The 23,862-nt window shown below is 46.3% G+C and overlaps 1 protein-coding gene across 2 annotated transcripts in view; it reads left to right on the top strand.

The window, feature by feature from the left end:
• Window positions 1-23,862, top strand: part of GRIK4 (glutamate ionotropic receptor kainate type subunit 4) — a 465,962-nt gene that overhangs the window by 317,301 nt on the left and 124,799 nt on the right. For both annotated transcript variants that reach the window (XM_053595472.1, XM_053595471.1), the window contains one exon: window positions 3,855-3,908. In XM_053595472.1, coding sequence (XP_053451447.1) covers window positions 3,855-3,908 — 54 coding nt within the window. The remainder of the gene's footprint in view (window positions 1-3,854; window positions 3,909-23,862) is intronic.

Consider the following 23,862-nt stretch of genomic DNA (forward strand, 5'->3'; position numbering starts at 1 on the left):
GCATATTTTGCTGAACATTGTGTCTTTAATCCTGGCACAGTGTACACAGTCACCAAGTGCTCCTGTGTGATTTCTCAGTGATGACAAAGAAGGTGTAATAGCTTCCCTCTGGGAGATGAACGGATTTGTCTAAGGCCCAGGCAGATGAGGAGCAGAGCCGAGAATTCTCAGTCCTCTCTCACCTGCAAATCAGGCGGTTTCTCCTGCGCTCCCAGACACAGAGGGGCAGGGTGCTGGCCCCTTGAATTCAAACATAGTCACCAGAAACCAGGACTCTATGAGTGAGGCCAGTCCGAGAGAGTGAAGTCGGGTGCCCGGCCCACGTGGGACAGATAGCTGGGCAGCCTCTCAGTTACCTGGCACTAGTTCCTGGGCTGGTGGCTGGGCCAGACATGCACCTTGGAGGGAGTGGACCCCGCTTCCAGGCTCCTTGGCAGCTCCGCCACCCTCTCCAGGCGCTCTGGCCTCTTCCAATACCGTTTTAATTGCACATGTAAACGCAACCTGCCATCTTCCACTGGGGGAGTGAGGCTCCTCCTTAACCTCTGCCAAGCTGTGAGGAGCCCAGCATACACTTGCCTGATTCTGTTCCCCTCTCTCTCTCTCCCTTCTCCTCCCTCCCTCCCTCTTCCCTCCCTCCCTCCTCCCCACCCCTCTTCCTCCTCTCCACCCCCCTTCCCCAGCTAGTTTTTGTCTCAGAGTTAATAAGATATTTGAATGAGTTCTCTCAGTACTGAAGGCTGTCCCTTCAGCCCGTTGCTATAGTAATTTTCCAGCGCTCCAAAGCCACATCTGTCTGGGTGCGTAGACCCACTCACACTCCGTGTCACACGCACGTTCAAACAGAATTTTTCTCTTTTCTTCCTTTTGCTCCTCTTATGCCTGGAGCTATGATCAGTGAAGTCATTAAGGATGAAAAAAGTTTCAAGGGAGGATACTTACAGGCTCGGGGTCCTCCTGAGGGAAGGTGGGAGCAGGGAGGGCTTCCGCTTAGTAGAGAGATGTCCCTACAGCCTCGTTGTGGAGGGCAGTGTTGAATGGACAGTTCACCATGGGTAGCTGGAACCTGCCTGAGCAGCCCCCAGGGAGGAGTCTTTGAGGGTCAGCCCCTCACCTAGGAACCCACGGCACTTAGTGTATGAGAATGAGCTGTTGACCCCCAATAATATGACTAGTTCATTGTTGAAATGATGGAAAGGAGAGAAAAGCACGTCAAAAAAAAAAAATTATTTACAATCCCATCACCCAGAGCTAGCCACTATTAAATTTTGATGTCAATCCTTTCTGCTTTACAGACATATTTTTTCCCCCAAATTATTATCACACTGCACAAACTTTTCTGTAAGCTGCTTTTGTAATTCAATGCTGTGCAGTGTCCCCACGCCATTAAACATTTTCCTACAAATATTTTAATGGCTGTATCATTTCCTATCACACAGATGTCCATAATTTATTTAACCATCTTTTATCATTGGAGACACAGGTTGTTTCCAATCTTTTGCTATAATAAATAATGCTCTGGGGTGCACATCTTTGTACGTAAATCTTTAGGGCACCTTCATGAATATTTCCTCATCATGAATTTCTAGAAGTGGAATTACTGAGTTAAAGATATGCATGTTTTTAAAGACTTTGATGTGATTTACCAGATTGCCTTTTGGAAAGCCTGTAACAGTTTACACTTTCACCAGCAGCGTGTAGGTATCTTTTAACACCCCTTGCTAATTCTGCATATTTTCATTAAAAACGCTTTGTGGTTTTTCGTTTTGTTTTTCTCTGGCTGTGCTTTTTGAAGGAAGCTCTGCCTATAGCAATTGTTATTAGCAAATGGTTATACTGAGTTCTCCTGACCATCTCTCCAGATCCCACTGGGCAGCTCCAGCCCCCTTGACCTTGGAGCCAAAGTAATCAATGTGCAGCAAGGCTTTGGGAAAGTCTGTTCCCTTTGTTCTCTGTCCTCATGCTTCCATGAGGCTCCATACTCCTTTATCTGGGGTGGGGGATACAATAAGACATTTTCGGCCACTGCAAGGATGGGCTCCGTGTGGGAAGCCGAGCAGGCCCAGAGCCCGCGGGGCCTCTGGGGAGACTCAGTGTGCACCAGGGAGCCCAGCCCCCAGGCTTGCCAGCACTCTGCTGTCTCTTGATTTCAGGAGGATTTGCAGAGTAATCCCTGACTTTATTGAGCTGCTGTTCCAGCAACAAACTCCATGTTTACTCAGAATTCAGGTCTTAAAAACCAAGGATCTCTTGTCTTTTATCTCTAGGACAGCAGATTTCACAAAATGGGTTTTAGCTATCTGACCGTGCTCTCTCACGGTGCCCCCATCACGTAAGTGCTGGACTCATGTCGGTGGGCAAGTGTTGGTCTAGGCAGCGTGACAGGCAGAGGTCTGAGTGTGTGTGGTAAGGCTTGGGATGGAGGGTGGTCATCCTGTCATATCATCATCTTGGAAGTGGAGGAGGGAATGTAACTTTGCTTGGAGGAATAAGGAGCCTCACAGGGGACAGAGAAGTCCTGGTGTCCCCTGAGTGCCGTTGCCCCATCCCTAGTCACTAAGCCTTTCTGCCCTCTAGTATCCCAGGAAGGATGGTGCAATAAAAACCCCCTGCCAGAATTTGGGGTAAGAATGGCCACAATGTAATTTGAGTTCCTTGGGAGACAAATACTATGTAAGAAAAAAATGTGATCATCCCTGGTCTCATTTCTCCTCTATCCACCTCGATAGTCATGACAAAAATGGTCTCCCCATAGCCCAGGGCTGCAGGATACATGTTGAAAATCTAACCAACTGTCAGGAGGGATGAGGGCCGTGGAGAAAGCTGGGCTCATTATTTACCTGATCTACTTGTCAGTTTCTATCGTACCTGTCATGCTCAAAGCCAGGCACACTGACAGGGAAGGCTGGTTAGGAGTATTGATGATGGGTACAAAGATCAGACTCAAGGGACACTCTTCTGGAGCAGCGATTCTCAACTGGGGAATGAAGCCACACCAGTGCACTGTGATCAAAGGTGAGGCATGTCATAGGAAACTTGTTTCTTACTACTAGAGTTTGTAAATTATTCATTTGTTTCCTATATGACTACACACTTAAGAATTCTCTTATTAAGAGTCTCACCTGCATTCTGACAGGGGTGGGGTTGATAGGGGCATTGCCTGCAACCTGCAGACCCTCTTTTGTATGCCCCGGCCCCTGAGAGATTTAGCTGTGTCTGTCAGTCCATCAAAATCACGATCTTGGGGGGCAGTGTCGTTGGATAAAAGTGCTTAAATTAAGCGACCTGGCTTTACTCTCATCTTTTCTGTTTGTGATACACATGATCTTGTACAAGTTACTTACCCTTTTGTTGTGTCAATTTCTTCAATTTCTTTGCCATAGGGGGTTGGGGGAGGGATAAAAGTGCCCACTTTGTATAGTTAACCCATGTAGAATGCTTTATGGTGCCTGGCACATACCTAACAGGGGGTGTTAGCTGTTGTTATTGTTAATAGTTGTGTAGATGATTATTACAGTCTGTTTTATTATGGGCTTCATTTCCCTAGAAGTCATTTTGATTACAGTACTATCTGGTTATATCCCTGGGAATGTGTCCTGTATGAGAATATCAGCTACTATGCATGTCACTGCTGTTGGGGGGAACAGGGTGGAGGAGGAGAGACCCTGCTGTGAAGACCAATGTTTCTGGGCTCCACCTTGAAGATCAAGGGCAACATGAGAACCAGCCAAGGTGTTCTACCCTGCCAAAGGGCAGCAAGTCAGACAAATGGCAGATACTTGGAGCCCTCACTGCTCATTTGCTTCAAGTGGGCTTTTGTTTTCTTCTCTAATCTTTTTCTCTTCACCTTGCAGGCAGCTGAACTGGGGATGGTGTCAGCCTATTACACATACATCTTCACTAATCTGGTAAGACATTTTCATAGCTCACCTCCTTGCCATAGGGAGTGTTGTGAGTGGTCAGGGTCAGTGGATTATGACAGAATGAAGCCCAGAGGATGGGGTGTGGGAGAAGTAGACACAAAGGAGCAGAAGCTGACTGGAGAGGGTGAGTGTCCTACAAACATGTCCAGGAGCCCACTGGGATTCTCATCCCAAAAGTTGTTAGTCTTGGAAGCATGGGGCTTGGGGGAGTGTAATGCCTCCATTCAGACGCCGCTAGCTACATGGTGCTAATTCCTCTGGACTGCTGAAGGATGGGTGAGCCTCCTTGGTAGGTCCAGTTACTGGGTTGCAGTCCAGTTTCTATATTGTCAGACCCTTGTGCTCACTCAGAAGTAGGAAATCTAGGAGATGGCAAATATACATGCCTCAGATACCATCTTTATCAAATTCCCTTATTCTGCAGATGAGAAAACTGAGGTCTATAGAAATTGTACAGAATCGTGTTTGAGCACTAACTTTGCCACTTACCAACATGTGCCCTTCACCAAAGTACAGAGCCTTGGCAATCTTATCTACAAAAATAGGGACCAGGACAGTTACATCATGCAGTTCCTATAATTTTGAAATGATAGAATTTAACCTACGTGGAACCATTTTGACATTGCAAGCGTTAAGAAACGAGAAAGATTATTGTGACATGTGGACATACTGAAAGAGAAGAAAGGACTTCAGAAAACAAAGTTTTTTTAAAAAAAATTATAATCTTTTATTTTGAAATAATTATTAATTCATAGGAAGTTGTAAAGGTAGTACAGAGAGGTCCCCTGTACCCTTAACCCAGATTCCTCCAGTGGTGACAACACTGGACAGCACAACATCAAAACCAGGATGTCAGAATGGCAACTCTATGAACACATGTAAAGATGTGTACCACGATTCATCCCCATAAATAGCTCCTTCCTGCCACCACCCTCCTCCCCACCATCCCTAACTCTCAGCCTCCACTAATCTGTTCTCTGTTTCTGCATTTTATGATTGTGAGCATGTTATGTAAGTGGAACTCTACAGTGTGTGACCTTTTGAAGTTGGTGTTTTTTACTCAGTGTAATGCCCTTGAGACCCATCTGAGTGTTGGATTTTTATTACCGAGTTTTACTTCGTGGTATGGATGTGCCACGGTTTGCTTAACCCTTCACCTGTTGAGAGTCATTTTGTCTTTTCCAAATTCTGACCATTACAAATAGGGCTATTACAATCATTCAGAGAAGAGGTGGATTTCATTTTATAAATCACTTGACAAGGCTACCTCTTCATTCACTCATGCTTTTGAATACCTCCTATGTACAGGCATTGGGCTTTTGGGATTAAAATGAGAGTTAGAAACCAAGCCAGCCTTGGAAAAATCAAAGTACCTATTATAGGGCAAAGTGATGAATTCTACTATTAGATGTGTTTACAGGATGCTCCAACCTCTAGAGTAGGGTCTGCTTGCTCAACGTAGGGCTGTCAGGAGAAGTTCCATTGAATAAGGGGCCTTGAAGCTCTGCCCTGAAAGATGGGTGGGGGGTTTTTTAGGTAAACTAAAAAAAGACGAGCATTCTTAGATAAGGAACAGCATATTCATATACTTAGAGATGAGAAGGTCCATGGCATAGCCACAAAACAGTGAGTCTCTTAAAACTTATGGACTATTCCAGGAATATGAGTGCTGATTAATTGTTACTCATTAATGTGTTCCCATCCAGCCTTGAAACTAACCTGTTTAGAGGATTTAAAGCAGTAAGGGAACAATATTAGCCTCATAGATTTTATTCTTCAATCTTGAAAAAGGTTATCCAGAATTGAAGACATCTTTGGTGAAAGCATGCAGTGAGGTAATTTAGGGGATCAGGCAAGTCTCCCTCCTGGACTTAGGGAGAAGGTGTGAGGGTTAGGAGAGGCTGCCCACCGTGGCTTGGACTCGGCGTCCTTGTTCTTTCTCAATGATAGTTGTTCATGAATAATCCTTTCTTGGGGCAGCTGTGACATTGTTAACCCTGAAGCATCCTATAAGCCAGGGGACCTCAAACTACGGCCCGTGGGCCACATGAGGCGGTGTGATTGTATTTGTTCCCATTTTGTTTTTTTACTTCAAAATAAGATATGTGCAGTGTGCATAGGAATTTGTTCATAGTTTTGTTTTTTTTTAAACTACAGTCCGGCCCTCCAACGGTCTCAGGGACAGTGAACTGGCCCCTATTTAAAAAGTTTGAGGACCCCTGCTATAAGCCTTTGCTGTCAGAGTTGAAATAGACCTTAGCGGAATCCAGATATGCCTTTTCTTGGGAGTAGGAACTTATACCACACCAGGCTTGCCAGGGGATCATTCAGCCTTTGCTTGAACTTGAGCAGATACAGCTAGTTCACCACTACCATAAAACTGCCTGCTCCATTGTTAGAATTCTTTTTGTTGAAAACTAGCCTGCCTATAGAAGACAAATTATAACATATTACACGTGCGCAGCTTAAAAAACGTCCTCCAAGTGAGCACACCTGTGTAAGTAGCACCCAGCTCCAGAAATAGAACATCACCAGCACCCCAGAAGCCCTCCTCCTGCCCCTCAAAATGCACAACAGATGAACTTCTTTGTGTGTGTGTGTGTGTGTTTTCCCTATCTAACAGTGCTGCTACAAATCAGAGCATTAATATGTAAAAAGAGAGAAAAGGATTAGACTATTCCCAGAGCAAAGCAAAAGCATTTGCTTAAAGTAAGGAGGCATCTGGGGCAGCCTGGGCAAGTTGGCAGAAGAGCAAAGAAAGATTATAGTGTAGTTGTGCTCCACTGGGGGAGCCTGGGAAACAGAGGCAGAGAGAGGGAAAAGGCAGGCGGGGGGCTGCCTGCACCAGGCCAGCCTGGCAGGGAGGCTCCCTAAATTAGGTGGCAACGTCAGCAGAGGAGGAAGGAGCTGGGCAGTGAGGAGTCGCTGGGGTGATTTAGCAGAGAAGCCATTCATTTGGAAGATGAGTTCCCAGGACAGTAACCAGAAGAAGGCGGAATCACTTGGCTTAGAGATTTTTAAGAAGACAGCATCACTCTGTACAGCCATCCCCTGTTCCCTAAAATGATAAGAATGATGACGAGGACAGGGTTATCTAATGGACAGAGCACTGGCCTGTGGAGTCAGCAAAACTGGAGTCAGGTCGGTGGGAGAACTCGGGTGAGCCACACTGGTTCTCTGAGCCCATTTTTATCGTTTTTGAAAAATGAGGATAACAAAGCCACACAAAGTTATAAGGATTGACTGAAATTATATATGCAAAAATACATGATAAAGAGTGAAGTACTAGATGTTTCTAAGGCTTTGTATTTTTTTTTTTTTTTTTATGTTACACTATGATACTTTCAGCTTTTCTCCCTTTCGGGTGGACCTGGAATGAGACGTGCTCTGGGAGCACTCCTCAGTCAGAGAAGTCTTTGAATCTGGAATTAACAGGACTCATACTGTTTGTAAGTTTGCAAGGGGAAATCAGAAAAGTAACTATGACCGATGGTGGTGGAATAATAGTTAAGAAAATAGAAGCAGCAAATTTAATCACTGAGAGAATATTCTAGAAGCTTCTCATTAGTACCTTGGTTTTCTAGAAGGCATAGCCCTCCAATAGGAGTAAAGGCTCTTTTGGGGACCACTCTTCCTGCCCAGTTGCAGTTGAAGTTTTAGGCCAGAGAGAGAGGGTTTCACCCAGTGGGTGATGAGTTATCTTTGGGCCTCCTCCAATCCCTTCTCCCAAGCACAGGTGCCGACTGGGTTTTAATTATTATTTATGCCTTCTCTGATTCCGCTGGGAGCCCAATCATGCCCCATCTCTGTGATTCCTGCCCCAGTGATGCACCAGGTTCTCAGACCAGCCTTTAGAGAACAAGCTGGGGAACCAGGAAGGCACAGACGTGACGCCACCTGCCTCAACAGATAATATACATACTAACTGGCTCACAATGTAAGTTAGTCAGTGCAAGACGTTTTAAGCAGTCTAGTTTATGCTTCTCCTGGGCTAAAAGGAATGAGAGATACTTATTTTGCTGCCCAGCTTCTAATGGTCTGTAAAAATGACTCCTAAAATGCCATTTTATTTATTTCTAGAGAACGAACAGAACTAGGTGGTTTGGTTATTGTGTGTGACTGACCCAGCCATTGTAGGGTTTATTTGTGTCAATAATTACTGAGATTGATCAAATGCCCATACCTCACTCCCATCCAGGCATAGAAAACTGCATCTATAACAAAGGAATTAGGCTGACTTCTCTGGATTCTGTCTGTTGATTACCAATCACAAGAGTTGGGACAAAATTATCCATCATGAATCAAACTTCTAAACCGTCAGGTCATTTGACCATCGGGTCTGGCCAGCAGGGAGCGAGTGTGTCAGTTCTGGGCATCGGGTGACACAGGTGACTGATATAACACAAGGAACTGAGTCCAGTGAGAGTGGAGGTTTCTGGAGATTGGGCAGCAAACACGGGCAGAGCCAGGGAGAAGCCAGGCCTGTCTGGGGAAGAGCCAGGTCTGTGGATCCCAGGGAGGTTGCGCTCAGGGACAGACACAGTGACAGAGAAGTGTCAGGTAATGGGAGAGACACTCCAGCAGGAGGGGAGAGATCAATGTACAGGGACAGACCCCTCAGAACAGAGGAAGGGGTCACAGACCAGAAGTGTTCAATGTTGAAGGCACGTCGGGAACACATATCCAGGCCTTTTGTTTATATTGTCTATTTCAAAATGGAGTGTGGGGTCATTTCTACTGGTGTTAGAAATTGGATCAGTGGGCCGGGCGTAGTGGCTCACGCTGTAATCCTAGCATTCTGGGAAGCCAAGGCAGGTGGATAGCCTGAGCTCAAGAGTTGGCTGCTCGCCTCGGTCTCCCCCCGCCACCCACCCACCCACATTGCTTCCTCCTGCTTCTTTCCATTCATCTGACCTCTGGGCAAGTACATACCCTGGCCAAGTGCTCTCAATTTGCCTCTCAAAGTCTTGTGATTTGGACACTAAGAGCTAATCCTCTGCCCCTGGCTCCCACCTCAGCAAGATGCCCTTCCTGTCTGTTGATCAGAGGCTAGCTCTGCTGGGAATGATTCCTGATCTGTTAGAACCAGAAGCTGGAAAAAAAGTTGTTTCACTTACAGGGCCGGCACCCCACTCCCTTGAGCCACAAGCACCGCCCCAATTTTGATTTTTTTTTTTTTTTTTTTGAGACAGTCTCACTTTGTCACCCTTGGTAGAGTGCTGTGATGTCATAGATCACAGCAACCTCAAACTCTTGGGCTCAAGGTATTCTCTTGCCTCAGCCTCCTAAGTAGCTGGGATTGCAGGCACCTGCCACAGTGCCTGACTATTTTTAGAGACGGGGTCTTGCTCCAGCTCAGCCTGGTCTCAAACCTGTGAGCTTGGGCAATCCATCTGCCTTGGCCTCCCAGAGTGGTAGGATTACAGCGTGAGCCACTACACCAGGCCCATTTGAACCATTTTAAATCATACTCTTTAGTAGTGTTGAGTACACTCAATTATAGTATAACTACCACCACTGCTGAGCTCTGTGTCTTTTTCATCTCCCCAAACTGAAACTATACCTGTTAAATAATAAATCCCCCAGCCCCCTGGACACTACCATTCTTATCTTAGGTCTTGCTCTTTTGTCCTGCCTAGAGCTCAGTGGCATCATCATGTTCACCATCATCTCAAACTCCTGAGCTCAAGTGATTCTCCTGCCTCAGCCTTCCAAGTAGTTGGGACTACAGTTACACACCACCATGCCCGGCTAATTTTTGTGCACATTTTAGAGATGGGGTCTTGCTAGGTTGCTCAGGTTGGTCTCAAACACCTGGCCTCAAGATAGCCTCCTCTTTAGCCTCTCAAAGTTATTTTCTAAGGTTACAGTAGAGAGCCACTGCATCTGGCCTTTGGCGGCCACCTTTTAACTTTTTATCTCTACTCTAGGTACTTCACAAAGTGGAATCATGTAATATTTGTCCTTTGGTGTCTGGCTTGTGTTACTTATATTAATAAGTATTACTTGTTATTTCAGATTCATAGGTCAGAATTTCCTGCCTTTCTAAGGCTAAAATAATATACTATTTTATATATCTGCACCACATTTTGTTTATCCTTTCATCCATTCCTGGAGATTGGGTTGCTTCCATATTTTGACAATTGTGAATAATGCTGACATAAATATGGACAAGTAAATATCTGTTCAAGTCCCTGATTTCAGTTCTTTTGGATACATGCCTGGAAGTCAAATTGCTGGATCATATAATAATTATATGTTTTGTTTATTGAGGAACTGCCAAACTGTTTTCCAGAATGACTGCACCATTTCCCATTCCCACCAGCGATGTCCAGGGGTCCCGGTTTCTCTACAACCTTGCTAACGCTTGTCTTTTTCCTTTTTAAAAAAATAATTGCCATCTTGATGGGTGTGAAGTGATCAGATATGTTTCTTATTTCTATGTGAAAGTTTGCAAATTGAAAGGAGCAAGACTACGTGGCTAAAGTTGAGAGTCCAGCTGATTAAGAAACTTTATCAATGAGAAAAAGGAGCTGGTGTGTAAAAGTCAAGTCCTCACAGTCAGTCAGTACTGGTAAAGGTCCCCAGTTCAGGAGCTCACAAGCTGTGTGGCCCTGAGACTCTTGGGGCTTCCATTTTTTCATACGTAAAATGTGAATATAATAATAATAATAACTGTCTTTTAAAACTCTTGGGGCAGCGCTTGTGGCCTAGTCAATAGGGTGCTGGTCCTATATACCGAGGATGGTGGGTTCAAACCCAGCTCCAGCCAAACTGCAACAAAAAAATAGCCAGGCATTGTGGCAGGCACCTGTAGTGCCAGCTATTCAGGAGGCTGAGGCAAGAGAATCGCCTAAGCCCACGAGTTGGAGGTTGCTGTGAGCAGTGTGATACCACGGCACTCTACCGAGGGTGACAAAGTAAGACTCTGTCTCTACAAAAAAAGTTTTTAAAATAAAAAAATAAAAAATCTTGGTAAGAATTAAAAATTAGCTATTGATAACATTGTATCTGGTAGGTCATACTAGCTGCTGTAACAGATAAACCCCCAAATCTTACAGCTTCTCACAATGGAAGTGTATTTGTGACTTAGTTGAAGTCCCAAAAGTTTGTTCCTAATCAGTAAATAGCTGTCCATAAGGTCTTTCAGAGGCCTAGGAGGTAGGAAAAAATCATGGGGGATCACACAGAGGAGGGTTCATGGATTAGGCCTAGAAGTGACACAGATTATTTTGTTTGTTTGTTTATTTATTTATTTTTGAGACACAGTCTTACTCCATTGCCCTGTGTAGAGTTCTGTAGCATCACAGCTCACAGCAACCTCAAACCCTTTGGCTCAAGCGACCCTTTTGCCTCAGCCTCCCGAGCAACTGGGACTAGAGGTGCCCACTGCCATGTCTGGCTGATTTTTCTACTTTTACTAGAGACAGGGTCTTACTCTTGCTTAGGCTGGTCTTGAACCCTAGAGCTCAAACAATCCACCTGCCTTAGCCTCCCAGAGTGCTAGGATTACAGGCATGAGCCACCGCACCAGATGACACAGATTATTTTTGCTCACAGTTCCATTGGCTTGAACGCATCACGTGGTCACACTTACCTATAAAGGATGCTGGAAAATGTAGTCTGTGTGCTCAGGCAGAAAACAGAATGGGCAGAGGAAGCAGTCTCTGCCATGTTATTATTAATAATCATGAGTCGTCATCACACATCTCTTTGACGCATGCTAGATAAACAAGTAGCATCCTTAGTCCTGATTTGTCTGTTTAGAGGATAACTGGTCCCAGAAGTGGAGATTAGCACATAGTTATTAGGGTGTCAGCTCCTGATACGCTCTTGTCCCCCAGGGCAGGCACAGGACAGTTGTGGGTGCAGTGTGCTTATTCTGCTCTTTATTCTGAAAAGGAGGCTCTATCTTCCCATCGGCCTCTCAGTTTGGCTGGAGGAACCTTTTTCCTGCAAGATTGATTGAAGTTTGGATTGAGGATGTGAAGAAGAATTAAGAGCCTTTGGGCAAAGCTCAGTCTACCATTAAGACAGCAGAGGTGGTTGATGCCATCTGAAGAGAAGAGGTGAAGGAGGAAGCTCAATTTCAGCTAATAAATCTGGAGGGATTATCCAGCTACTAATGAACCCAGGGAGATTTGCAGTCACTCTCTAATAGAAAAGATAAAATCACTCTAATCTATTGTTGGAGAGCACAGATGGGCCCTGTGCCAAAGGAGGGAGCTGCTGCTGTGGCCAAGAGCAGCCTTGAGATTTAAGCTGAGGGTCAAAAGTCATGCAACGTTAGTGAAAGGTGGGAAATAATTGAGCACTAGAAGCAGAAGGCTCTGGGTTTTGCTGGCCCCGGGCTGCTACGGCATTGCAGGAGGCACAGCTAGCTGATGCCATCACTGCCATTTCATGGCCGTGCCCAGGCAGGGCCAGGACTCCCTACACTTGGCACCACCAGCTCGGCACTGGAGGGAGGCTGCCATTTGTGTGGTATCTAACAGTGGGCACCCAGAATTCTTCTTTTGGGAACTCTAGAGAGAAAGGTCTGAGTGCTGGGAAGGCAGGGGCAGGGACCGGGACCAGCAAGGGCCTCATCACATCCAAGGCTCACCCTGGATGAGCAGTGAAGTGGCTTGTGACTAGTCCCAGTCCTGCCACTACCCCACGGGTACATAGTAACAGGGGTAGCTGACACTTACTGAATACTTTCTTTGAGCAGGGTCTGTAATAAGTGCTTCATAGTTATTTTCTCATTTAAACTTCATGACAGCTCTAGCCAAAGGTATTGTTTTAATCTCCATTTCAGAGATGAACAAGCTGAGGCTTGCTTGAGCCTTCTAAAGCTTCGGTGTCTTGCTCAAGGTGGCAGAGCCAGATCAGAAATCTCTTCTCTCTTCTGCCTTTATCTAGGGGAGCCATTTTTCCTCGTTGGGCTTGTTTCTTCCTCTGTAAAATGGTGAGTTTGTGTTAGGTGGTCTCCGAGGGCATTTCCAGTCCGGGACTTGTTTCATCCCATACTTGGTTGGAGGCATTTCAATCACAACACTCTGGGGTTGGGAATGTTCCCTGGGGAGAAGGGAGAATGACTGATCAGATTGGAGGCCCCATGTGACCCCCACAAGCAGTTCTGTTCACCCGACAGCTCCTCAGATTCCCAACTCTAGCCAGGTCCCAGTAAGCCCTGCAGAAATAACCCCTCCATGCCCCAGTCTCTATCTTATTTGGGCAGAATGGATATTTGCCTCTTCTGGGTTCATTGTCAGCAGACCAGAGTCTGTGTTTATTTTGCCAAAGGTTTATCAGAGAGATTAGCCATGAGTAATTGAAATTACTAAAATTATTACAGAAAGGGGGCCCAGGGCAAATAGGGAGGAAAGAAATCACCAATTCCACGAGGATGTGGAAGTGCACACCACCCGCTCTTCTGCCCCTTTCTTTGGCTAGCCAGCCCTATCCATCTTTTGAGTCTTACTTAAATGTCACTTCCCCAAGGAAGTCTCCCCTGAGTCCCCCCACGCACCAGGTTGAGTCTGCTGTCACGCTCCCTCTAAGCACCCTGTGTGCTGTATTTTGCAGCCTTCGTCTCAAGTAGGAATTCCTTCTTCTGTGCTAACTCCCTTCACCAGACTTTGAGCTTCATAAAGCCAAGGCCATCTGGCACATACTAAGCACTCAGTAAATAATGAGCAAGTGAATGGAGCATTTCATAGCATTATTGAGTTCTTGAGCAGGGCAGCCAGGTGACATAGGTCATCTCCTCCCATCCAACAGGAATTCAGCTCTTATTCCAATTCCTAAATGGAATGGCCAACTAATCCCTAAAGCACAGAGAAGCCCAGCCTGCAGCTCAGTCAGGGAGTGCTGGCCCTGCACCCTGTTACCCAGGTTGTCTTGATACTTCCGTAGTGCACATAGTAACTATTGCAATTCTTTTCCTCCCATTCTGAGCTGGACATATTTGAAATTAAGGCTGTGCAGGACCATATGGAGTGGTTTATTTCAGGATCCAAGAGAGATGGTTGATGGCATGGGATCTACTGAGGGAGGGTGATGTCAAAACCTAAGGACCAGGGTTGGCACCAAGAATGACCATGGAGGTGGGAAAGATTGAAAAGTGCAAGGACAGTCAGGCCAGTTGTGCTGAGTGGCCTGTCACCTGAGGCTGCTTCCTCCACTGGCCCCTGGTCAGCCTTGGCTGTGTGACTTCCTTAGGCCAACACCTGGAAGTTGACTCATGGAGCTAGAACCCAAGGGTTTTCTAAATAAAACCTCTCCTTCAGGTTTTAAAAGATCATTATGAAGTTATCTATCCCTGTCCCTTGTCCCATGGCTTGGCATTTGAAGGTGAATGAGCCTCCTCACAGTGTTGGCATCAAACATCAACAGAAGCAGCCAGGGCCTCAGATAAGAGCAGTCTTTTTTTTTTTTTAATTTATTTATTTTTATTGTTAAATCAGAGCTGTGTACATTAGTGCAATCAAAGAGTACAATGTACGGGTTTCATATACAATCTGAAATATTCAAACTGTTCAACGTAGCCTTCATGGCATTTTCTTAGTTACTGTATGTAGGCATTTGTATTCTGTATTTGGTAAGTTTCGCCTGTACCCATTCTAAGATGCACCGTAGATGTGGCCCCACTCCGTTACCCTCCCTCCACCAAAACCTACCCCCTCCCTTCCCCTTCCTTGGCCCTTTCCCCATAGTCTTGTGCTATAGTTGGGTTATAGCCTTCATGTGAAAGCTATAATTTAGCTTCATAGTAGAGCTGAGTACATTGGATACTTTTTCTTCCATTCCTGAAGGAGCAGTCTTGAGTTTTAACCTGGGCCTAGGGTGGCACCTGTGGCTCAAAGGAGTAGGGCACTGACCCCATATGCTGGAGGTGGAGGGTTCAAATCCAACCTCAGTGAAAAACTGCAAAAAAAAATAAAAAAATAAACTGGGCCTAGCTGTATGTAAGATCACTGATTCTGAGCTGGTATGCTAGGGTCTTAGGTGGGCAAAGAAATTTTTTTTTGGGGGGGGGATTCATTGAGGGTACAACAAACCAGATTATGCTGATGGCATTTGTCAGGCAAAGTCCGTCTTGCAATTATGTCTTGCCCCCAAAAGGTGTGGCACACATCAAGGCGGGCTATGAAAATTTTTAAAGACCATTAATTAAATTATTTTTGAAAGAAGTTCAAAGTACAGTAATTATATTCTTTTTTCGATTTTTTTTTTTTTTTTTTTTTTTTTTTTTTGACACAGAGTCTTACTATGCCACTCTGGGTAGAGTGCTGTGGCATCACAGCTCACAGCAACCTCAAACTCTTGGGCTTAAGCAATTGTCTTGCCTCAGTCTCCCAAGTAGCTGGGACTACAGGTGCCCGCCACAATGCCCAGCTATGTTTTGGTTGCAGTTGTCATTGTTGATTACCAGGCCCCGGCCGGGCTCGAACCCACCACCCTTGGTATATGTGGCAGGCGCCAAGCCCACTCTTTTTTTTTTTTTATCAATGTAATTTAAGTGTGCCGTGGAAGTTCAGCTATAGGTTCAAGTGTACTGCGAGATAAAAAGGTTGAAAACACTGTTAGATGAACGTGTGGCAAGCCAGTTGACCTATGGGACTTTGAGTTTTTCCTTTTACAAAATGAAGATAATAATGTTTGTCTTGTAACCTCATTTTGTGAAGAGCTCAGAAAGGTTCTAATCTTCGGTGGGTTATTAGTAAATATATTTCCCTTTGCTCTTTTTTCCCCACTTCCCTGAGGAGTACTTCCATGCCCAATTTTCCTGATTCACTGCCTGTAGCTTCCCAAACTTCAAAGCTGTTATCAGATACTTTTCAAAATTGGCCTCTCACCTGAACTACAATTCCCAGGATGCGTGTGCCTTTTCCGTATCTTCCAGTCCTTCAATGAAAGTGCAACAGACACACACACACAGCCCTACACCCCACAGCCTTACGTACGTACACATGCGTGCACACACGCACATACACACGCGCACAGCCAGCCAGAAGCTACACTCCATCAGTTGGACAACTTTCTAGTGCCAGTTGATTCTAATGTGTACTTTATTGTAAAATTACTAAGAGTATCCACATATTTCAGCTTTATTGAGCCTTTTAGGAGAGGCACTCTACATAACACAGTATACTTTAGTGAATAAATATGTTTTTAGTGCAACTAGGAAAAGAGTAATGGACTGAGCACTCCCCAGGTGTTGGTCTGAGCTGCCAACATGCCACTCCCACCCAAAGCAAACCCTGAGAGATGGCAGGTCTGGCAGTGACAAATGTGTCTTGGCGTCCATGGCACAAACAGCATCTTAAAGAGAAGCTATTCTTCCAAAACCGTTCTCCAAAGCTGTTAAACCCTCCTGTGCTTTTTCTCTGAACAAGGCTGTTGAGAAGGAGAAATGGCAGGGAGAATCAGAAGCAGATTCAGAGGGCAGTGACTGACGATTTATTTTTGTGTTTGCATTTGGGGAAACTGGGGCTAATACCTGGAAGCTTCTTGGCACAAGTTATAGGATTAGAGAATGATTATCCAGCCATGATTAAGCACTTCCCTTTGGAGAAGTCTTAGAATCAACTACACTTACTCAGACAACATCTATTAAGCACCTGCTGTTTGGTGGTGAGGGGGGAGGTACAAGGACCAGTATGATGTGGTCCAGCGGGGTATATCATGACGCGCTCTTGGTCTGTCGATGCAAGGTGCAGAGACCAGAGGAGGGGGGCATTTGGTTTTTCTGTGGGAGCTTGAAGAAAGGTTTAAAGACAGGGCTTTTTTTATGGAAAGATGGGTTAGAGATGAGAATGGGAGAGTGATGTGTAGGTAGAGGTAAGTTGCCTGTTGTGTGTGGAGCCAGAGCCAGCAGAAGAAGCTTTGGATGAGATGACACTCTGCCTGTCATGCAGAGTAGCCAGACTCTTTTCAGTGTCAGAGCTGGGATGAGTAGGGCCACGGATTTTTCTGGGCTGTCCCACTGACTGACCATGTGTGGTCTTGCACAAGTCCCTCCTCCTCTGGGGATAGGCTAAGGCTCTCCAAAGGCCATTCAACTCTGAAATCCTGCCGCGTTTATGGATTGGATGAACATGTAACAAATGACTGGATGGATCTTGGGGCAGCCTGTGTTCTGTATGAAGGAGGCGTCTTTCCTCTTCATGGTTTTTCGATGTCCTCATCTGGATTACCCATCTGCCCAGTACCCTCAGCTGTCCAGATCCCCCAGAGTGGGGCAGCACCCTGGTCTTGTGAAATACCTAGATCTCTCACACCCCCTCCCCAGAAATGCCTGCCCTGTGTGTGTCCCCACCCACACTGTAGAGCCCTGTTAGGTGATGGGCCTCCCCAGTCTGAAAATCCAGTGCGTGCCAAAGTGTGAATGGCCCCGACAGCACGGAAGTTTCTTTGATCATGAGAGCATCTAACTAATCTCATCCTTTGCGCAAAGAACTGAAGAGGGACAGTGACTTGGCCAGGCGCTCACAATGAATCAGGAGTGGAGGGAGGTGGTTTCCTGGCTCAGCCCCCACACACACTGGATCAGTGTGGAGCAGTTACTGTGCTGAGTGTTGTGGACACGGTGATGGATAAAGTTTCAGTCTTTTAGGAGGTCAGACTAGAGTGGAAGAAGAGCCCCAACATTATTATAAATCAATGCGGGGATTTATTATAAATCAATAATAAAGCTATTGAAGATATGCATGGGGCATTGTGAGGTTATCAAAGAAGGGCCTCTGGACTAGCCCAGCAGGTTTGTCAGAGGCTCCTGGGATAGGCCACACCCAAGGGGCCATAAAGAATCAATAGGAGTGGGCGGCGCCTGGGCTCAAAGGAGTAGGGTGCTGGCCCTGTATGCCAGAGGTGGCGAGTTCAAACCCAGCCCCAGCCAAAAACTGCAAAAAAAATAAAGAAAGAAAGAATCAATGGGAGTTAGCCAGATGGAGGATACCCACAGTTAACATCTCACCTGTCTCAGATACTTGTGTTTTAACCAAGGAAGTAGCTAGCATGGGAAGTTGGGGAGGTAGTGAGGAAGGTATTTGGGGGTGGGGGTAGGGAGAACCTTTCAGAATTCATGTTACTCTACACAGCCTTCCCTGTCCTGTGTTTGGCAGGGGAAGAGAAATCGCATGAGTCCCAGGTAGACCCGAGTCAGCACCTTCAGCTTGTCACAGATGCCTGTCCCAAGCCAAAGATCACAAATGTTCGTGACCTTTGTGGAATTACCACTTGGATACCTGTCTACAGATGTCCCCCCTTCAAGGGGATGGACACCACTGACCTAAAATGAGACTATAATCCAGAGCTTCACTAGGACGAGAAGGGAGGTCAGGCCGGTATCGGTGGAGTGGCCTTGGTATCCTAATCAGTATCCAATAGGTGAACTCTATTGTGCCAGCCTAAGAGGCTGCATCTGTCACTGATTCTAGTGGCTCTGTAACCCTGAGACTCCAGACAGGAGAAACTCCTGGCTGGGGGAGGAATGCTGCAGGGAGCCGTGGCAGCCTGAGATGCAAACCGTGCTCTAACTTGCTAGGTGCTGGAGACTGGCTTCAGCTGCAGCTCCAGGTGACCTCAGGCTGCCCCCAGGGCCCTGCCCTTCTAGTTGCCAGCATTTACAGGTGGTCACTATTTCTTCAGAACTTCCGACATCTTCTCTGTCCTTACTCTAAAACAGGGGTCCTCAAACTGCGGCCCGCGGGCCACATGAAGCAGTGTGAATTGTATTTGTTCCTGTTTTGCTTTTTACTTCAAAATAAGATATGTGCAGTGTGTGTAGGAATTTGTTCATAGTTTTGTTTTGTTTTTTTTTAACTATAGTCCGGCCCTCCAACGGTCTGAGGGACAGTGAACTGGCCCCCTGTTTAAAAAGTTTGAGGACCCCTGCTCTAAAAGAACCTGGACAGGGCTCTGGACCAGGTGGCATTTGAATCAAGCCGTCACCTTGCATGGGTTGGTTGGCTGCTCACTGGAGCAAAGGCAGAAGGAAGAAAAGGCCTCAGAGATGGGACCCTTCCCATGGGGAACCCAAGTGACTAGAAGAATTGCCCCGAGATGCATGGAGGCTTCCCCAGGAACTGCCGTATTTATGATACTGCATTCAGGTCCCTTCATTTGGTCTCAGCCCACAGCAAGAGTTGGTCTCAGCTGAGGCTGGTTAATTAGTATATCCTAGGGATGGGGGATGGGGGGTGGGGGGTAAGGCACCCTTGTCAGTTATCCTGGAAGAGGAACTGGGGAGTGCAGGATCATTGAAAATGAAAATGAACCAATTAGGCTTTGATCCCTCCCCCAGTGTGGGTGGGGCAGGAGGAGCCAACTCCTAGTCTGCCAGTGAACTTAGGTATCTAGGGAGACAGAGCAGGGTGGGGTGTGAGAATGGGACGAATATTTCCAGGAAACTGGAAAGGCACTGAAGAGGCTTTCGTTCGAGAAGGGGGTGTTGAGACCCTGGTGGAGGTGAAGAAACCCTGCTTTGCATCAGAGGAACCAATTATCTGACAGCCCCTTTGCTGATGTTTGACAAATAGCGTAATAGTGTAGCTAAGTCCCATGGGACCTCCAGAACCAAATTGGAGATGTTTGTGTATCTTTCATTTAATGAAAATTGAAATGCACTCCTTGTATCTGCCCTGGCGCGTGCGCGCGCGCGCGCACACACACACACACACACACACACACACACACTCTCACACTCTTTCATGCCCATGTGTGTTAGTGACTGGGTGCATTAGACTGTGCATGTAAAATAAATCAAATTGAAATAAGAACTAGGCTCTGGGGACCACTCTAGTTCAATATCTCTGGAAACATAATTGAAATGCCCCCCACTTTGACTGCCCAGGCCTTCTCCCTAATAGAGCTTTGAGAGAAGGGGAGCCTGCCTTGACCTCTGTCACAAACTCGTTAAAGATTCCGGAAGTCTTATTAATTTAATGAGAGCTGCCTCAGCTTTCCTTCTGTCTACTGATCCCACAATTTCCAATTATCCACCACCAAGGGACTCTGATAATAAAAACCCACCCATTTCCTAAATATCATAATAATAGTTGCTCCTTTTTCTGAGGACCAGCAGCGAGCCAGCCACCATGCCCAGCACCTTCCATTTAAGACCTTTAACTCACGAAAGAACATGGCAAAGGAGGGGTTCCAGTTCTACTGGTAGGAAAGTGGGGTTCATGAAGCTCAAGAGCCCTAAGGTTCTTCAGTCAAGTGGTAGATGTAAGAAGATTCCTTTCACCTCCCAGCCCACATCTTATTCTCATCAAACTGATCTTTATGGCTTTTCTGTGTTGTATTTATGTTTTATTGCTGCACAACAAATTACCACTAAATTAGCAGCTTCAAACAGCACCATTGATTAGTGCAGGTTCTGGAGGTCAGAAGTCTGCTCAAGCTGAAATCAAGGTGGGGCCAGCTACATTCACATCTGGACTCCAAGATCTTCCAAGTTCATTCCTGTTGCTGGCAGAACCCACTTCCTAGTGGTTGTAGGACTGAACGCTGTTTCCTTGCTGGCTCCAGGCTAGGGAAAGTTCTCAGCATGTAGAGGTCACTCTTGGGTCCTCACCCCATGACGGCTTTGTCTCATCAACAGGAAACCTCCCTCTTGCCCCTCTCTCCCCTCAAATCTCTTTGGCTTTCTCTTCTGCAACCAGCCAGAGAAAATTCTCTGCTTTTAAAGGACTGTTGGGTCAGGCCTACCTGAATAATCTCCTTCTTGAAGCCAGCTGTGCTGTATAGCATAACCTACTCACAGGAGTAAAATTCGTCACAGTCCTGGGGAGTGTGTGTGTATGTGTGTGTGTGTGTGTGTCTTGGGGGTTCCCCTTAGAATCTTACCCATCATGCATGCTAACTCTGTAGATTACTTTATTTCTTTTACTTTCCCCCTGTCCCTAAAGACAGGTCTAGCCAGGGCATCAGGAGGAAGGTGCTGAGAAATCAGTGTATCCCTGGTAATGCAGCTGATAGACACCATGTCATTTCTGCCAGCCCAAGGTAGGGCTCTGGGCAGAGCACATCTATTGGCTTCTGATGGTGATCTGTAAACTGGCTCCTGAGCAAAGACTGATGCCCAGGGCAAAGGGGGAAACTGAGGCCTCTTGTGACTGTTGCAGCTACAAGGGAGCTTGAGGCATTAAGGAATTTGGGCCTTGCTGAGAAGAGTATTTGAGATTTAATGAATGTTTGGAAAGCACAGGGAGACTGAGAATAAAAGACATTATGGCAAATCGTATTATTATTATTATTACATTATAAGTGCTATTGTATTACAAGCACCATTAGGAGTAGCAATTGCTGTTATTATTAAGCAATCCAGCTTCTCCATCCTCAGCACTAGGCAGTGTCAAAGGCATCAACAGTTCAATTAATCACCATCTGGGGCCTCCCCTCACATTCACAGCCCAGCAGTAAGCAGGATGCCTGCCCATCCCTCTGAAGTCTCCAGCCATAACTCACGTGGTAGACGCCTCTTTCATGAATTCCAAAGCTGGATTGTGCTCTTGGCTGAGAGCACATTTAATATTTTCCTAAAACCCATCCTGATCATATCGCCCCCTTGCTTAAAACCCTTCAGTGCATCCACCATTGCAGTCAGGATAAAGTCTGGACTCTTAACGTCACGCATCATGCAGGCTCTCCCGGAATTACCTCTTGGCTTACAGTTCACTTTATCCTAAGCTTTAGCTGCCCTGGGGCACTGCATATGCCCTTGTTTGTCTGTGAAATTCATCTTCCCACTTCTTCATCTGGCTGACTCCAGCTCATCCTCGGGGTTTCAGCTCAGGAAAATCAGGGAGAAGGACCACCTCTCGGGCACAGCACCCTATACTCACCACTCCCCAGAATGTGTCTCCCTCTTGAGTCTAAGCTCCTGAGGACAGGGATGGGGTTTGCTCATCTAGTGCCTAACACAGTGTGCATTCTTGAGGAGGACTCCTATTTTTGTTGAATGAAATAGGGAATGAATGAAACTATCTAAGATCTAAAAATCTGTAAAGCACATCTCCTGCATCTGGGAGCCCAGTGGTTTCCTGAGCGCAGCAGAGTCAGCAAGGCACGCAGCCCTCATGGACAGCCCATTATTTCATCCTGCTGTGGACACAGGGTAGGCAAAGTCAGGAAAGAGGCAGAAGCCACTGTTGACAACTCCCATAGCCCAGGCGAGATGGGAGTTTTGTGTTGGGTCTCTAAATGCCTGAAGCTAATGCATGGGACCTGGCAAAGGAGGGGGTGCCTGACATGTAGACAGGCAGCCTGATCCGAGGGCCCTGAGTGCAGTGGACCTCAGAGGTGAGAAATCAATGCCTGAGGAAGGAAGCAAGACTGCAAAAAAGCAATAGCTGTCCCCAGCTAAAGGGGAGAGCCCAGTGTCTACTGTTTCTCAGGCCAGTTAATGACACAGTTAGCAACTACTTATTTAATGTCCCAACATACAAAACAGTCTTGTAAATAAAAAATGAAGGTAGTTACAGCTGCTACCAAGGAGGTGGGAGGGCTTTCTGCCCGGCCTCTGCCTTATTCTTCCTGGGAGCAAGTGACCAAAGTCTTTGTAAAGGTAGTTCCACCCTGATGGCACCACTGTTACACGGCGTTCGCAGGCGAACACGAATTCATTTAATGGATGTGTATTGATTACTTGTAAGCACAGGCGCAGAGTAGAGGGCAGGGAATAGAGCATTGAACAAGACAGAGTGCGGTCTACCTTGGGAGTTTGTGGATTCTTGTTGAGAAAGAAAAGCAGAGAGAAGACAGGGTTCCTGGGAGGAATGGGTGCGCACGTTCAGGTCCTGGGAGTAAATGGATAGGAAACATGGAGGGAGAAGGATCTAGAGCTGGAAGATTTAGGCCAAATCTCCCATTACATAGAATTCATTGACAGGTATGAATTAGCCTCTCAGCTGCTTCTGTCTTCAAAGACCTTATTACACAAAAAGCAATCTCCCAGCCTGCAGAGAGTACAGGCTTTGATGCAGATAAATAGAGAGACAGAAACCAGAGTTAGGTGGAGAGGGGAGAGAAGGGGAGGATGGAAAGGCACCCAGGAGATTCTGGATTTCTGGTGGGCTTCAGGCCTTTCCTGTGAAAAGCTAAAAGGGGACTCATGAGACAAGGCTCTGGGACACGTCTTCTGCCATGTGGTGGGTCCCAAGGAGGACTAAATAGACACAGCTGTGAGGAAGGACCTTGGGGAGTTGAGAAAACCAGTAGCTGGTGGGATGAGATGAGGAACAGCATGACAGGTGCTCCCTTCCTAAATGCATTCAGTTAACAGCATTGACTTTTTTCTACACAGGCTGCACCAGAGTAGCTCCTGATAATGTAAGTGCTTTTGTTTCAAATAGCAACTAGTCCTTGGGGGACAGCTTTGAACCAACTTGTGATCAAAAGCTCTAAGTGATGATAGGTGTATATACGAGGTAGCACAAGCGAGTGGCCAGTTCTGCCTGGCCTGGGTGATGAAGGAGGTCAGGGGAAGTGTAGACGGGAACCATACCATGGAAAGACCCATCTGTCTAGCTGAGGAGTTGGTTTCTGTCCCGTATGTAATAGGGAGTATGGGGTGGGCAGTGAAGGTGCATGATGAATTTATAGTTTAGAAAGATCCCTTTAGCAATTAGCATGGAGAAGGAACTGGGGAAATACAGGGCTAGAGGAAAGGAAACCAGTTAGTCTGTAGGCCAGGAACAAGATGATGAGGATCTGGGTTGAGATACAGGTGATGGGGACAGGGAACCGGGTGGAGTCAAGAGATGAGAAGGACGGAGAATTTTCTCCAGTTACAGTGACTGCACATGCCTGAGATGTACACAGTGAGAGAATTGAGCAAGTGGAGGATGAGTTCCAGATTCTGGCTTAATTGACCAGTGGATAATGGTGATATCCACAGCCATGGAACCAAGAGAGAGGCTGGATAGGGTGGAGTTCAAACTTGCAG

The sequence above is a fragment of the Nycticebus coucang genome, chromosome 6 (assembly GCF_027406575.1).
Source record: "Nycticebus coucang isolate mNycCou1 chromosome 6, mNycCou1.pri, whole genome shotgun sequence".
Lineage (NCBI taxonomy): Eukaryota > Metazoa > Chordata > Mammalia > Primates > Lorisidae > Nycticebus > Nycticebus coucang.